The sequence below is a fragment of the Myotis myotis genome, unplaced genomic scaffold (genome assembly GCF_014108235.1).
Source record: "Myotis myotis isolate mMyoMyo1 unplaced genomic scaffold, mMyoMyo1.p scaffold_m19_p_15, whole genome shotgun sequence".
NCBI classification, from domain to species: domain Eukaryota; kingdom Metazoa; phylum Chordata; class Mammalia; order Chiroptera; family Vespertilionidae; genus Myotis; species Myotis myotis.
Genome location: NW_023416319.1, coordinates 47,205,363 through 47,221,694, shown reverse-complemented (window position 1 = coordinate 47,221,694; position 16,332 = coordinate 47,205,363). Strand labels below are relative to the sequence as shown.

Below are 16,332 nucleotides of genomic sequence, written 5' to 3'. Positions count from 1 at the left end.
CTGTGCAGACAGCCAGCCTGAGATGAACGTTCCCCCCCCCCCCCCCCCCGCTTTCTTGCTCTTCCCACAAATGGCAGGGAAGGTCCCCCCCACCCCTCCTCCATCCCTGTTCTCCTTTCTTTTCCCACAGCTGTGACCCTGGGAGGGATAGTTTATTAGAGTGGTCACTGAGTTTTCCCAGTTCCGTTCAGCGGGACTGGTGCCCTTACCATGAGCCACCAGGACCCCACCAGGACAGGAGGCACGGCTGGGGGTGGATCTCCGAGCTGCCAGGCCACCTGCTGCCCCCGGCCTGGGCCTTCTCACCTGGACCGGGTCCGGGGTAGGGGCCTGGCTAAGCAGAGCTCCGGCCCTGGTAGGTCAGCAGCGGAGGAAGCAGGGAACACGGGAGGCCCAGGTTTCCTCCCCACGGGCCTGGGGGCAAAGGTTGCCCTTGCTGGACAAGGCCGGTTTTGTTGCCTGGTTCCTCCCACGCCTTGTTCACTTGAAGAGGCCCTTGCGGGGTAAATGGTGCTGTTTGACTTGCTTGTTTGCTTGAGGGATTTGTGGGGCTCCCAGCCCTCTTCATGATTTATCTCCGAGGAAATGAGGCAGCCCTGGGTGGGGGTGGGGGTGGGGGTGGGGGTGCAGCGCCACAGGCAGGGGCCTGGGCCCTCTCCCACTTGAGAGCAGCAGACAGGTGGTGTGTGTGTGTGTGTGTGTGTGTGTGTGTGTGTGTGTGTGTGTGAGTGCGAGTGTGTGTGTGTGCGCGCATGCATGTGTGCAGCGTGGCAAGGCCATCTCCAGGGCTTCTCAGTCAGAATGCACCACTTGAATTCTCATTTGGGTCAAAAGCGTCCATAGCTCCTGGGCTGAGATTGCTGAACCTGGGTGGGGGCGCAACGCAGAGGGTATTTGTACATCGTTTACTTTACCACAGCAATGCATATGCTTTGGTGAGAAAAGGAGAGAACCTCTGACAGCAGTGCAGTGCCCTCCACCCCAGGCTCCCCCTGGCGTTGACCGTCCTCTCTGAACCGCTGGCACACATCCCTGGGGACACAATATATAGGTCTCCTTATATTTTCTGTAAATTTGGAACATCCAACAAGCTATTATACAGTTTAGTTGTCAATAATTTATTAGCCCCCTCTGCATGTGTTGAGAATGGCTGTCTGCTTTTCCCTATTACAAATGCTTTTTTTGGTGACACACTTACATATGTCCTTACGTTCCCTGTGCATGTGTGATAAAATTTGATTCTTAGAGGTAAAGTTGCAGGGTCCAGAGCACTGCTGTTCTTTACCAGTATGTTCTGCCAATTTACTTGGGAAACGTATAAGGCCTCAGGAGACTTCTCTCTGCACTTCCTGGCTCCGACCCCTGCCTTTAAATATACTTTCTTCTTTGGTGATTCATGAAAGTTAACTTTTTCCAGATATCCCAGGAAAGGAGTTTCACAGCCTCAAAGAGAACCCCAGAGAAAACACGTTTCTGACCAGGGTAGGGCAGTTGTGTGGCCTTCCTGTGGGAAGCCACTCAGCTCAGGCTCCGGCTGCAGCCGCATGGATGGACCCAGACCCTGGCTCTGTGCCTCCCTGGTGACACTGCTGTCCCCGCCTCCCAGGCCCCTTCCGCACGTCTGGAGGGCAGGCCTCTCTAGACTGCTGCCTGCCCGAGACGAGACGTTCACTGCATTCTCGTTTGAGAATTCTGGGCCCAGTTTCAATTCTCCCTCATTTGGACTTCCAGTATAGCCTTGGCTGGGAAGCTGAGCATTGGATTGTTGTGTGTGTGTGTGTGTGTGTGTGTGTGTGTGTGTGTGTGTGTATGTATGCGTGCTCATGTGCAGTTCTTACTGTGAACATAATCTATAATAATAGAAGCGTAATATGCTAATTAGACTGGACAGCCAAACGACCTTCTGGACGAAGCCGGGGCTGCGAGGGCCAAGCAAGCCCCTGCAGCTGTGAGGGCCAAGCCTCTTGCACAAATTTCGTGCATCGGGCCTCTAGTCTAATGATAAAACGGAAAAAATTCTAGACTAATGGGATAGTTTTTTGAATTCTCTGGAGTTAACTTTGGCTGTGCTTTCCCCAAATTTCTTCAGATGCGTTCGATTACCTTGGCACAGGCATGTCCTGAGGCCTCTTCTAGAGAAAAGTTGAGACGTGTTTGGGGCCCAGGAGACTCTTAGAATCTGTGGATGCTGTTCTGTGGGACAGGGTTATTCTGCAGGACTCCTGGCTGGGTGAGAGCTAGAGGTCAGCCGTTGGGGAAGGTAGTTCTCAGCTCACAATAGGCAAGCCCTCAGGCAAGGCCTTTTCCTGCAGTTTCCACCTGATTCCCCTGGCCCCCCAGGTCCTGGATCCCACCATGTTATCACAGGTAGGGTAAGCCTCAGAGGGGATCCCTGGGTCTGTTCTGGGATTTTCCGTGACCAATCCCATCTCACTGGGATCTGGTGACTCACCTGCCCTGGTGCTTTACTGGGTTGCCATGCAGCAAGGTCCAAGCTCCTCGTGGTTAGGGCATTTTGGGGACTATTTCCCCATGAAGGTCAAGCTGAGGTGTGATCGCGAATTCTATCGTGGAGGTGGGGTGGGCTCTGCTGGCTAACGCCCGATCAGTGTCTGTATCATTTCAAGGCCGCCTTTAAAATTTGTTTTTAATGAAGCTTGCAAAGTGGGACTGCTGGAGAGCATTTGCCTGGTGTGCGCAGGGCTGCCACCTTGTGGGAACTCCGGGAATGGCAGCAGTGCCTTTGTTCTGCAGCAAACCACTTGACTCCTTTGGAGACATTGGGGTTCTCACCTGGCTTAGGGGATATTTAGAGAGTAAAAAATTTAAAATGACTTAAATATATATGTGTGTGTGTGTGTGTGTGTGTATATATATATATATTTATTGATGTCAGAGAGGAAGAGAGAAGGAGGGAGAGATAGAAACATCATTGATGACAGGGAGTCATCAATCGACTGCCTCCTGTACGCCTCCTACTAGGGGTTGAGCCTGCAGCCCGGGCATGTGCCCTGACTGGGAATCGAACTGGTGACCTCTGAGTTCTTGGGTCAGTGCTCAACCACTGGGCCACTCAGGCCTGTGGAAATGATTTTTAATTGAAACATTCAAGTCCTGCCCACAAGTCAGGGCAATCTGTCCTGGAAGCTGGACTGTCCAGATGTGAGTAGAAGGCACTGGTTAACCTGGAAATCAGGAGAGCTCGCCACTGGCTCCGTGTGTCCTGGGCACGTGTGGGCACATCCCCTGGGCGCCCTCCTCGTCGCTCAGTGATGGGCACTGTGTCAGACGATGTCCCCAGTGTCCTCCAGCCGTCACTGCCTGCGCTCAGACAGGTTCAGGTGTCTCACTTTGTCCTACACTCAGGGGCCCAGTTCTCATTTGTCTGGGACACATGGAAAGAATAATGTTGTATTTCCATCTCAAACCATACACAAAAATATATTCCACGTAGTTCAGGGGTTTAAATGTAAAAAGTAAACTAATGCTTTAATAAAAATAATAGAATACCTTCCTGGTCTCAAGGTAGGAAGGAAAGAACTTTTGAAATAAAACTGCCCGACGTGGCTCAGTTATTGAGCGTTGACCTATGAACCAGGAGGTCATCGTTCAATTCCCAGCCAGGGCACATTCCCAGGTTGCAGGCTCAGTCTCCAGTGTGGGCATGCAGGAGGCAGCCGATCAGTGATTCTCTCTCATCATTGATGTTTCCCTAGCTCTCTCCCCCTCTCCCTTCTTCTCTGAAATCAATAAAATATATTTAAAAAAAAAACGAAAAACACTGCCAAAGCACAAACCATAATGGAAATGATTGATAGTTTTTACAGTGTTAAAATGTGGAAGTTTAGTATAGTGAAGGTACTACAAGAAAATTTAAGAGCCACATATTGGAAGAAGATATTTGTAATAAATATAACTAGGAAAGAATCAGGACCTGGAATTGAAAAATAAATTCTACCAAAAAAAAAAAAAAAAAAAGAAGAAGAAGAGAGGTAGAGAAAATGTGTATAGTTAATAAACATAAGGAGGCTGCTCTGTCTTTTTAGCCATCAGAATGTAAGTTAAAAAAAAGAAATCTTTTTTGTGTGCCCATGAGATTGGCAATACTTCAAAGCATCTGACTGCTTCACAGTAGCCAAGAGGTGGAAGCAGCCCAGGAGTCCTTGTCGATGAATGAAAAACAAAACGCACTCACTACACACATGCAGTGGAATATTGTCTTTCCAGAGGAAGGGAATCCTGTCACATACTTCAGCACGGATGAGCCCTGGGGACATTATGCTGAATGGAATCAGCCAGTCCCAGAAAGACGGATAGTGCATGATTGCGTTGATGTGAGGTGTGCCTGTAGTAGTCAGGTTCATGGAAACGGAGAGGGGAGTGGTGGTTTCCCGGCTGTGGGGAGGGGAGGAGGGGAGTTGTTTCATGGGCCTGGAGTTTCAGTTTTGCAAGATGAAAAGTTCTGGAAACTGGTTGCACAACAATGTGACTATACATAACACTACTGACATGTGCCCTTAAAAATGTGGAAAATGGTTAAGACAGTTCTATGTGTAGTTTATCACAATTAAGAACGAAAAGAAAAACTGAAAGTATGACATCTTGGCGAGGGTGTGTTGAGGACGGTGACGCTCGGAACTTTGCCCACAGCTGGTAGATCCTACGGTGGTAGACAATGTGATACTGTCCAGAAGGTGTGAAAAAGTCCGTGTCACGACATGGTATCGGGGCCGCTCTGCTGCTAGAGGGAGACCCCTCAGGTGTGGGAGAGCAGACAGTGCAGCAGTGTTCAGGCAGTATCATTCATAACAGCCCAAACCCCACAGAACCCCCCCCCCAAAAAAAAAAATGAATGAGACAATGTGGATGTTCATCAGACGGAAAAGGGAGACTGGTTTCATACGGTGAGATGCTGCCTGCGTCACTCCACTCAGTCTCAGGGGCAACGTTAAGTAAAGGAAGGGCACACGATGCCCTTAGAGAAGCACAGATAACTGTGCCCGCGTGGAGATGGCCGGCAGCGAGTTTAGGGGAGCGATTCCTTGCGGGGGGAGGAGAGGGCGATGGGATGAGCAGGATGTACTGGGGGCTTTGGCAACACCAGTAATGTTGTATTTGAAAATCAATTTGACACAGACGACGCGATGTTGAGATTAGAGCTAAGTGGTGGGTACTTAGAACTTTGTTCCTTTATTAGCTGTGCCTTTCTGTGTGTGTGGAAGAGACTCACTGGTTGTTTTAAGAAAGGGCTTTAGCGGGTGGAGTGGTTTTCCCGGCTGTTTCTCGTGTGGGTCCTTCTGCAGCAGCAAGCCATCCGTGCAGAGCGGCGGGGATTGTACCTGGCAGGGGACCTCTTACTGAGGAGTTTTGGATTTTGGTGTCTTTGTAAGATTCCCTCCCTCCCCCCTCCCTCCCCCCTCCCTCCCCCCTCCCTCCCTGCCTCCCTCCCCCCTCCCTCCCCCCTCCCTCCCCCCCTCCCTCCCTGCCTCCCTCTCCCCTCCCTCCCTGCCTCCCTCCCTACCTTCCTTTCTTTTTAAAAAAGGAAAAAGACTAAAAGCCCCGCATGAGCTGCTCCCTGAGGTTCCCCTCCTCTGCGCGAGTCTGCAGTCCCAGAGCTAATGCTTAGTGTCCCAGGGACACGCTCCTGTTCCTGCCTCGGGTGGTGCTGGTCGCTCATGAACCCTTCCTGCGAATCGTATTCATGGAGGCTGACCCTGCCCAGGGTAGCTCGGAGATATCGCAGGTCCTGTTCCCGATCAGATCACCGCAGTACCGATCAGATCACCGCAGTACCGGGAGCCGTGTCTCTTTGCCCGCAAGGGTGCTGCCTTCAGTTTGTAAGAAAACGCACCACTGTGATGCGCATGAGGCGGAGCACAGTAAGAGGAGGCCCTCGTGCCTGAGTGCGGGAGCTCCAGGTTCTGGTTCTCCGGCCGCCGAGCTCTGATCACCCGGGGTCCACGCGGAGGGGCCAGGCGGGGCCTGGACTGTTGGAGCTGGCACGGTTGAGCAGGCTTTTCTGGTTCAGACCTGTCATTTGAGGAGTAAGGAAACCGAAAGCCGGGAGGTGGAGTGACGTGCCAGTGCCAGCAGCTCCCCTGACCTCAGCGGCCTGCAGGCCCCTGACGGCCTCCTGAGTCATCTTCTTGTTTGCTTCTCTAGAGCAGTGCCCCGAGCGGACCTGTGATTGCTCTCTTGCTTAAAACTTCCCAGGGCTCCCCTCTCCCTCAGGACATCGTTTTGGCTGTGAGCCTTGAAGCCGTGCAGCCGTCAGGATCCCTTTGAACCCACTGCTCCCTGTGCACTGGCTCCCCTCGCTCTGCCCTCGCTCTGCCCTCGCTCTGCCCTCGCTCTGTCCTGCCCTTCTCTTTGTGCCTAGAACATGCTGTGCGTTCCTGCCGCAGGGCCCTTGTGCTGCTCACCCCTCTGCCAGGCGAGCTCTGGGCTGCTGCTCTTCGTTTGCATCACCTTCTTAGATTGACCTCCTCAGGCCTTCGCCTCTCTCACACCTGCTCCCAAAGCCTCTCCTGCTCATTAGCCTACTTTATTCGTTATTTTCTTGATGGCTCTTATTATGCTAGGAAGTTACTTTATTTGGTCTATCTCTCTTCCTTTCTATCTGTCTACTTATCTCTGTCTGTCCACCTATGCATTTATATCCTCCTTCAGGATTTGAGGGACACAAGCCGCAATTGTATGTGTTGTGTCTGGCATCACCAGCGTCTAGATTCTAGAACATGTCAGGTGCTGGTGTTGGGGGTTCTCAGACCTGGTGGTCCCCAGGTTTGGTGATTGTTTAGGACAGTGGTTGGCAAACTATGGCTCGGCAAACTGCGGCTTGCGAGCCACGTGCGGCTCTTTGGCCCCTTGAGCGTGGCCCTTCCACAAAATACCGACTTCTGCGCATGGGCCACGAAGTTTTCAATCGCACTGTACGTGCGCATCCCCACGTGGTATTTTGTGGAAGAGCCACACTCAAGGGGCCAAAGAGCCGCATGTGGCTCGCGAGCCGTGGTTTGCCGACCATGGGTCTAGGACAGCGGTGGGCAAACTATGGCCCGCAGGCTGGATCCGGCCCATTTGAAATGAATACAACTAAAAAAAAAAAAAAAGACTGTACCCTTTTATGTAATGATGTTTACTTTGAATTTATATTAGTTCACACAAACACTCCATCCATGCTTTTGTTCCGGCCCTCTGGTCCAGTTTAAGAACCCATTGTGGCCCTCGAGTCAAAAAGTTTGCCCACCCCTGGTCTAGGAGGACTCAGCATATAATCCTACTCGCAGCTAATGTTTATTTCAGTGGAAGGACACAACACAAACTCAGCAAAGACAGAGGTGCGTGGGGCGAAGTCCAGAGGAAACCAGTGCAGGTCCCAGGACATGCTCAGGGCCCCGGCACCGAGTCGGGACAGCGCGTGTGGAGTGGTGTTAGGGAAGCCCCGAGCGGCTCCCGGCCCAGGGTTTTTCCTGGGGGCTGGCCCCGGAGGCACCGCTGCCTCGCCTGTGCTCAGACTTCAGACTCCCAGAGAAAGCAGGTGCTCAACCTAAGCCACACTGTTCACCTGCTCCAGGCACGGGAAGTCCCCCTTGTCACTTGGGGGAAGTTCTGTATCAGTGTAGGGAACTCTGCCACCCAGGTTCCCTGCACCAGCCACGGGTGGACCTGCAAGCAGCCTTTCTAAGGAGAGAAGTTAGGCCTGCCGGGTAGCTCCCTTCAGCACACCATTTACCAAATGCGTAGGAACGAATGAGTCACCCAGTGTGACTGCAGGGCTGTGGAGTCACCTGAGACGCCTGGGGCCTCCTCCCTGGTCAGCAGTTCTACCCCCAGCGCCGGGAGGTGAGAGTGCTCAGTGCCAGAGTGAAGGCTCTGCGAAGTCCCGCATTGCAGTCTGCAATCTTCCTCCTATCAGCCTGCCCTTCCTCCTGCCCCCAGCCCCGTGATGAGTGTGACTCTCTGGCCCCAGGTGTTGAAGCACAACGGGTCATCGGAAATCCTCAGCAAGCTGTACGACACGGCCATGGACAAGCTGGAGGTGGTCAAAAAGGACTACGACGCCCTGCGGAAGAGGTACAGCGAGAAGGTTGCCATCCACAACTCGGACCTGAGCCGCCTGGAGCAGCTGGAGGAGGAGAACCAGCGCCTGCTGAAGCAGACGGACATGCTGACCCAGCAGAGGGACACGGCCATCCAGCTGCAGCACCAGTGCGCCCTCTCCCTGCGGAGGTAGGGGGAGGCCCCGAGGGCGGAGAACGGCACCTTCTGTGCTCGGGGGCACTGTCCTCTGGGGCGTGTGGTTATCTGTGAGGCTCCCAGAGGCTTCCCAAGAGTGAAAGCAGCACAGCCGTTGTGCTTTTTCAAGCAAAAAGTGCTCATTTCCGGGAAACGTTTTCTTGACACTCTGTGTGTCCTGGGAGAAGTTCTTCCTCTCTTGAACAACTTTGGGGTGTTCTGACCGTCCCGTTTCCTAGGGCTCCCACAAGCCTCTCCCTTCTGTCAGTCACTTACCTATCAAATTGCAAAGTTAGTTTTCCTAGGCATCATTTCTTCCAGAATGTCTTCCTTTTTTTGTTAAGGTATCTAATCCATAGGGAAGTGAGCCCTGGTCTCAGTATTCTGTGAAGTACATTTCTGCAGAATCCCAGTTCCCTGGAGCGCTCACCGCTTTCTTAGGAAAAGTGTTCTCTGGATATGAAAAGGTTTTGGAATTGCCAGGTTGCACACAGACTCAGCTGTCTGCAACGCGGGACTGCTCAGAGCGTTCACGCGGGTACTGAGCACTGGACAGAATGCAGTGTTTCCCGAACATAAGTCATCCAAGAACATTCTTTTTTCTTCTTTTTTTTAATGGAGCGCCATGCAGGATGGGTGTTCTAAGGAACACACTTTCAGAAATGCTACTCTGGATCCGCAGGCTCTTAACTTGCAGGGTTGCCTGCGTGGAAGGTACCTCCTGGCTTGGAAGGGCTGAGCTGTGCTCTCACACTAGCCTGGTGCCTTTGGGCCAGCCACTACATCTCCTTATTTTCTGTATTTGTAAAGTGAGGTGGATTAAATGACTGATGAGGCCACCTATCTCTCATATGCTGTGATTCCAGCATTAAAAAAATAATCATGGAGCTGGACCGTGGCAGACATCTGCTACTGTTTCTAGTAGAGCAGGGGCGTGAAGTCCTCAGTTCAACTTTCGATATATGTAAAGGCTGAGAAAAATTCCCGGTCCCGGGCACTGGCGCTCCGTGACTTCCCTCCTGGGGGTGCGGAGGGTGACCTCACTTGAAACTTCATGCTTGACTGTCCAGCAGAGCTGACCGGGCAGGTCTCCACCCCCCACCCCCCATGTCCTGGCTGCCTTTCTCCCCAGGTTCGAGGCGATCCACCATGAGCTGAACAAGGCCACGGCCCAGAACAAGGACCTGCACTGGGAGATGGAGCTGCTGCAGTCGGAGCTGACGGAGCTGAGGACCGCGCAGGCGAAGACCGCCAAGGAGTCGGAGAAGTACAAGGAGGAGCGGGACGCTGTGTACAGCGAGTACAAGCTCATCATGAGCGAGCGCGACCAGGTCATCTCCGAGCTGGACAAGCTGCAGACCGAAGTGGAGCTGGCCGAGTCCAAGCTCAAAAGCAGCACGTCGGAGAAGAAGGCGGCCAGCGAGGAGATGGCGGCCCTGCGGCAGGTAGGGGGCTGGGCACTGGCCTCCCAGACTCTGGCAGAGCGGCGAGGGAGGGAGGGCTGCCGCGCACATGGTGTCCAGCGAGCAGCCTGCTCCCCAGTCGGAGTGCAGAGCCTCTCCGCTGAGGCCTGCGTGCTGGCTGGGTCGTGGGCGCTGCAGGAGACGGCTGCACTCGCTGCGCTCAGTGCCCGCTCTAAGCTGTGCCACAGGAATGCAAGGGGAGGTCCAGCCGCGGTCTCAGCCTGCACGGCTCACAGTGTAGGAAGAAAGTCAGGCGACACGCCCAGACACGCGTGTGCTCCATGCACAGACACTCTCACACTCAGACGCTTGGCTAAGTCACTGTTGGTCAGTCTTGTGCTGAAAGTCAGCAGATATCCCAAACACTTGCTCATTCAGGAGAAAGTTCCCAAGGCCAACTTCCCAAAGCCATAGGCACCTTTGGCTAGTGAGTCAGAAGAGTACCCTCAGGGCTCTTCCTCCCAGTATCTGAGGGGCCACTCTTTAGGGGCAGCCGGCTCCTGCTGGGAAGATGGTCTGCGAGGCTGTGCCAGAGGCCCTTCTACAGTCTTGCTTCCTGGGGGACAGGCCTCTGGGGTCGGGGGCCTGGGGCTCACTAGCATTAGAGTCAGGCCACTTAGCCTGGCTCCTGAGGGATGGGTCAGTGTGGACCCTTCTCCTCCTTCCTCCTGGCCCCTCGGCCTCATCGCTGACACCCCTCACCCCAAGTGCAGATGTGTCCTGCCGGCTCCCTGATTTGAGGTTCCCTTCCCATCCTGTCGGTCAGTGTGTGGCTGTTTAGACCTGCTGAACTTGACCATAGCAGACTTTTCCCCATTGAAATGCCTCTCTGTCCTACTCTTCTGTGTAGGTTGTTAAAGGTTGGGCGCATTGGCAGGGGATGGCGGGCTTTGGGTTGTGGGAGCTGGAGCCCCTGGACCAGCACGAGGCCGGGCTGATGCCTGAGGAGTGGCCAGGGCCCTGTGAGGCCCTCTGTGGACAGTGACATCTCCTCATGCCCAGGTAGTGCGGGGGGCCGTGGATGCCAGGGGCACAGGCCCCGTGCTTGGAGTGGGCCTTCTCAGTCATGTGACCTCATATATTTCGGGGCCTCAGTTTCCTCCTCTGCAAAATGGACATGATAGTGGATAGCATCTACCTCACGTGGCTGTGGCGATCACATGATTTAATATTGAAAACGGACTTAGATTAGTGCCCGCACAAAGTAGGAATGATTTGAATCTTTGTTATTAAGATGATTGTTAGCTACTTTGTCAGGAACCTGGAAAAGTGCTCTGTAGGCAAAAAAGGGCCAACTAATGGCAATTCCATATCCAGGGAGTGAGACTTTTCCAGACCGTCAAGGTGAAAGCCGTTGTGAAAAGGAGAGTTTACTTCGATGAATTTTTTAAAAGACTGTGATGCAGGAATTTCTAATAAGCAAACAGAATGTATTAGAACATGGTAATTGTCCTAGAAAAACTATCAACTCATGGTTTTCACACTCCGGCCTCTGAGAACTTAAGGGTTGGGGAAATGTTGTTATCAAATAAGGAAAAAAAAATGATGAAGAGGAAATCTTTGAAAATGACTGAGCCAGTGGGTCACTGCACTAGAAAGTCAAGGCCGATGTATCAGGCACAGAAGAGATGAGCCCGGGAGAGGACCTGGCCCACGTGGAGGGGATTTTGAAACTAGGAGGCTAACCATGCCCTTTTAGGAATGTGGAAAGCACCGCGAAGTATGAAGAACCGCCAACTTCCGAGGGCTAGCATCTGGTGGCAGCCCGGCCCCCACTGCCGCACTCAGGCGTGCCCTCCAGCCGGGAGCCGGCTCCGGCTTCGCAGGGGGCATTGGCTCAGTGTCAAGTCTGCCTGTCAGCTGAGGCAGGAATCTTTTCTAGGCACCGATCCAGCCCACTGCCACCGGGGCAGGCTCCAGAGCTGACACGCTCAGTCCTCCTCTGCTTTGTGTGGCTTCGCCAGGACCACGTCCCCACTCCCCCGCGTGGGCCATTTTGGCTCTAAGGTGTGGGTGGGAGGCTCTTAATCTCTGCGGGGCCTGATGGGACCACCCGTGTGGGCTCTGCCCTTAGGCCTTTCTCCTTGGCCTTGGGTCTAGGGGGGTGAGTGTCCTGTGAAAGCCAGCCCATCCCCTCCTTAGCCTGTTGCCCCAAGGCCACCCCGGGGGCCAGAGGAGATCACGGGTGGTGCTTTTGCAGAGGGAGACCTGCGTGTTGTGGAGGAAGAAGCCCAGGGGCAAGAATCTTGGAGACCTGGGGTGTGGGCCCAGCTCCCCCAGGTGGACCTCGGGGAGCAGTTACTTCCTGGACCCTGAGGGTCCTCATTGGTGTAATCAGGGGCTCAGACAAGGGACCTCAGCTTCAGTTCTGTTGCCCTTTTAAAGATACCTTATTCCTCCTCTCCCCTCTCAAGAAAACCCAGTGTTGTGCTTCCGGTGTTTCTCAGAAGGAAACAGTGTTTTGGAGGTGTTTGAGATGGGCGGGGGGGGGGGGGGGGGGGCGGGGGGAGATGTAGGCGCTGCCTGATCCCCTGGCGTTGGTCTCTCTGTCTCCACCTCCAGCCTTCAGCTCGAGATGCTTATCCGGGGCCAAAAGGCAAGACCTTTCATTGAAACCACATGTTAACACGTTTCCAATAGAAAACTATGTTAATGTAAAACATTGAGTAAAATATAAATTTAAGAAAACGTTATCAGCCCTAGCCGGCTTGGCTCAGTGGATAAAGTGTCAGCCTGCGGACGGAAGGGTCCCGAGTTCGATTCCAGCCAAGGGCACATGCCTGGGTTGTGGGCTCGATCCCCAGTGTGGGGCAAGCAGGAGGCAGCCAAACAATGATTCTCTCTCATCATTGATGTTTCTATCTCTCTCTCCTTCCTTTCTCTCTGAAATCAATAAAGAAATACATTTTTTAAAAAAGAAAACGTTATTAAACCTAAGACTTACTACAATAAATTCATGCTAGAATAATAAAAATAATTGGTTTGATAAATGTATCAAACTAAACAAATACTTGGCACTGCATGAAAGTGGGAAAAATGAAAACTGAGGTCGTTTGGCTGACTTGGTCCCGGAAAGTGTGTCTCAGCAGTGTGGCACTGCCCCTCTCTCTCGAGTTAAGGGGTTATTTTTGTGCAGATCCCCCCACCCCCCAGCGCCCCCTGGCGCTGGACGTGAGAGATGAGGGGGAGTTAGAAGCCGACTGCACACGTTTCCCTCTGTCTCCCTCATCCTTGCCTCTTGGCTGAACCTGTGCGGTCGCGGCGTGTTTCAGAGCCTGGGTGTGCTTGTCTTCCGCACGCCTGTCGCTCAGAGGCGGAGATGCAGGTCTGTTCCTCTCCTTCAGGAAGCCTGTGAGCCAGAGGAGGAGTAGACACTTGCTTTATCGTCTCCCCGTGTTTTCTAAGGATCAGAGGGGCACAGGGGGAGCTTTCCCTATGAGCGCTTCTAAGGGTTGGACTTGAATTTTAACGGAGCATGTCATGCTCCGGGGAAGTGTCAGGATGCAAATGCTTCAGATTTCAGCTTTTAAATCGAACGGAGACACACAGGCTTCACCGCCAAAGCACTGCTGCCTGTTCGGACCGGAAAGTCACCCAGGATGCTGGAGCACGAAAACCAGAGAACAGAAACAGTGCTGCCGCCAGTCGGACATGATCCTCACCAGGACCTCCACCTTCACTGCACGTGGGCCTTACTTCGTTATGTGTTGTCACAGGAGCACTGTATTTTTTAGTTTTATTTTTTAAAAAATTATTTATTTACTTATTTATTTCAGAGAGGAAGGGAGAGAGAAACATCAATGATGAGAGTGAATCATTGATCGGCCGCCTCCTGCACGCCCCCACTGGGGATGGAGCCTATAACCCGGGCATGTGCCCTGATCAGGAATCGAACTGTGACCTCCTGGTTCATAGATTGATGCTCAACCACTGAGCCACGCGGGCAGGGCTCACAGGGGCACCTTAGAGCAACGTGGTGGCTCCCTGTGAGCTACAGGCCACGTAAGTGGCAGGGTGGAGCCTGGAGCGAGCCCTCCAGGGGAGACGGTCCGCCTGGGCCACTGAGACCTTGGCTGAGAGAGACGGGGGTTCTAGTCTAGGCACTGTGTGGAGTTGTGAGAGTTTGGACTTAGACTAACGTCACTAGGGGTCTGAGCATAGCTGTGGGGCGCAAGGACACTGGGAGGCAGGGACGCAGCAGGGGGGTGGAGGGGTGGGCTGTGGCTGGGATCCCAGTGTTCCCCTCCGTCTGGCTCCAGAGAGTTCAGCCCAGCCCCAGCTCCTGTCAGGCGGATGGTACTTTCGAGCCAGAAGGCCAGTAACCTCCTCCTCTGCTGGCCCTCGCCCCACCAGATCAAAGACACAGTGGCAATTGACGCCGGGAGGGCCAACAAGGAGGCCGAGACCCTGCGAAAGCAGTGCAAGGCTCTGTGCCAGGAGCTGAAGGAAGCCCTCCAAGAGGCAGACGTGGCCAAGTGCCGGCGGGACTGGGCCTTCCAGGAGCGGGACAAGATCGTGGCCGAGCGGGACAGTATCCGGTACGGTGCCCTGGGCGGCGTGGGCTCGGGTCTCCCGTGGCACACGGGGTCTGTGGGGAGGGCCGCAGTCATTTGCTACGGGTCCGGGTAAGGTGAGAGTGTCTGGCTTCTTCCCTCCTCTCCCTGGGCGATGCCCCACTCGCCTCAGGGCATTAGAATTCCACACGTCTGTGCATCGATTGCACTTCACCCAGGTCCCGTGGGCACACACCCTGCAGAGTGGCCCGAGGCCAGGCTGGTTCTCAGGGGGCTGCTGACGACACTGACAGAGTTGCGTTCTCCCAGGAAGTATTAATGGGCACCTACTGTGTGCCAGGATCTGAGGTTCCTTGAGCAAGGAGATTCTGGGAGACAGCTCCAAGGCTCCCAGGTGGTGTGATGCCTGTGGGGGCCACGGGCAGCTCTGCCAGCCAGGGCAAAGGGAAGGAGGATGCATGAACGGAATTCCAGGGCCGTGAGGTGTCACTGGGCAGGGGGAGCAGGCGGGGAGTTTCCCCAGAAAGCATGGAATTCGAGCGAGAATGCAAGCACGAGTGGGCTTTTCCCATAGGGGACGACGGGCTTTGCGGCCTGAGCGACCATCATAAGCAAAGGTGTGATGTGGAGACAGGAGGGACATGGTGTGACTGGAGCAGGTTTTGCACTTGGAGTCGGAGGAGGCAGCTGACTGTGTCCTAAGGGCAGTTCTAAGGGCCTGAAAGGAACCCGGGAGTGGATTCCACTGGAGGGAGAGCTAGGAGAGGCTGTGGGGTGGGGTGTTGGTAGTGAGCAAGGACTTGGTAATTGAGAGTTTCTGAAAGACCCCTGTGGCCTTTTGAAGGAGAGACTGATGTCCATGCAAGCTGGCCAAGAGGTGAGGGTTCAGGTGGGGGGACTTGGGGCCATGGAGGGGGGGTACCAGCTCTCAGGGTCCTTCCAGTGGCAGGGGTGGTGCCCGAGGTGGCATGGAGCACAGACTCCCTGCTGCCACGCTGCCTGTCCCCACCTCCTCTCTGAGGAGCCGAGGTGGTCCTGAGGTCCTGGCAGCCACATGTCCATTAGCAGAGCTGTCCAGCCTGCACCTGCGCAGAGCTCAGGCCACAGAGAGGCACGAGGCACGATTCTGTCTGGTCGTGGGGTGGGGGCAGCTCTGAGAGGCCTCATGTGGGTTGTCAGGCATCTGGTTGGTGCTGGGTGGGCCAGGGGAGGGTGTTCATTAACTCCCAGCACATTGAGGGTGAGGCCCTGGGATGAGCACTGGATGTTGGAACCCAGTGCTTGTTGCGTGCTAACTGGGGCGGGGGCGGGGAGGGGGGTCTCTTCTCTTGGGTTCTCAGTGTTGCCTCTGCCCCTCAGTGGGGTTGGCCTTGACGGTCTTACTTCAAACTCTCAAACATTCCTGTGCCTCTGGGGGCGAGGCAGGTGCCTGGTGTTCACTGCAGGCCGTGAGTGCTGCACCCCTTACCCCTCATGGTGACCCTGCCCTCTGCCCTCTGCCAGGACGCTTTGCGACAACCTGAGGCGGGAGCGTGACAGGGCAGTGACCGAGCTGGCGGAGGCCCTGCGCAGCCTGGACGACACTCGCAAACAGAAGAATGACGTCAGCCGGGAGCTCAAGGAGCTCAAGTACGCTGGGGTGGGCGCCTGCTGGGGCTGCGTGTACCTGGGAGCGAAGTGCCTACCCTCCTCTCAGGGCAGGGCCTGGCCATCTGTTCCTTCTCTCTGCCTTATTCTGTCAATCTGTAGAATGGGTCCAAATGCTGCCTCCACGTGCAGAGTTAGTTAGAAATTCTTAGACCAACCGAGACGTGGCCTGTTGGTGAGCACATGGAGGTGTGCAAAGGCGTATACGAAGGAAGGGCCTGCTCCAAGGCAGCCCATCTGGGTGCAGGCGAGCATGCGTTGTCCATTCCTTCCCTCCCTCCCTCCCTCTTTCATCAACTGAACCTGCCCTGGGTCAGGCCTGTGGGAGGCACAGGGGAGACGGCTGAGCAGGCCGGCCAGGTCCCTGCCCTGTGGGGCTCACAGCACACAGGCCCGTCAGAGAGACACGTACTAAAGGAACATCGTGATGACTGTTGTGGTGCTCGCAAGCGGTTGTGACCACCACTCCC

The 16,332-nt window shown here is 54.5% G+C and overlaps 1 protein-coding gene across 9 annotated transcripts in view; it reads left to right on the top strand.

Moving 5' to 3' along the window:
* The window catches only part of DLG5 (discs large MAGUK scaffold protein 5), a 108,757-nt gene that overhangs the window by 63,340 nt on the left and 29,085 nt on the right, over positions 1 to 16,332 (top strand). For 8 of the 9 annotated variants that reach the window (XM_036337228.1, XM_036337227.1, XM_036337225.1 and 5 more), the window contains 4 exons: positions 7,973 to 8,232; positions 9,371 to 9,683; positions 14,055 to 14,239; positions 15,719 to 15,844. In XM_036337228.1, the coding sequence (XP_036193121.1) occupies positions 7,973 to 8,232; positions 9,371 to 9,683; positions 14,055 to 14,239; positions 15,719 to 15,844 (884 nt within the window). The remainder of the gene's footprint in view (positions 1 to 7,972; positions 8,233 to 9,370; positions 9,684 to 14,054; positions 14,240 to 15,718; positions 15,845 to 16,332) is intronic. The other variant, XM_036337234.1, reaches the window with a different exon arrangement.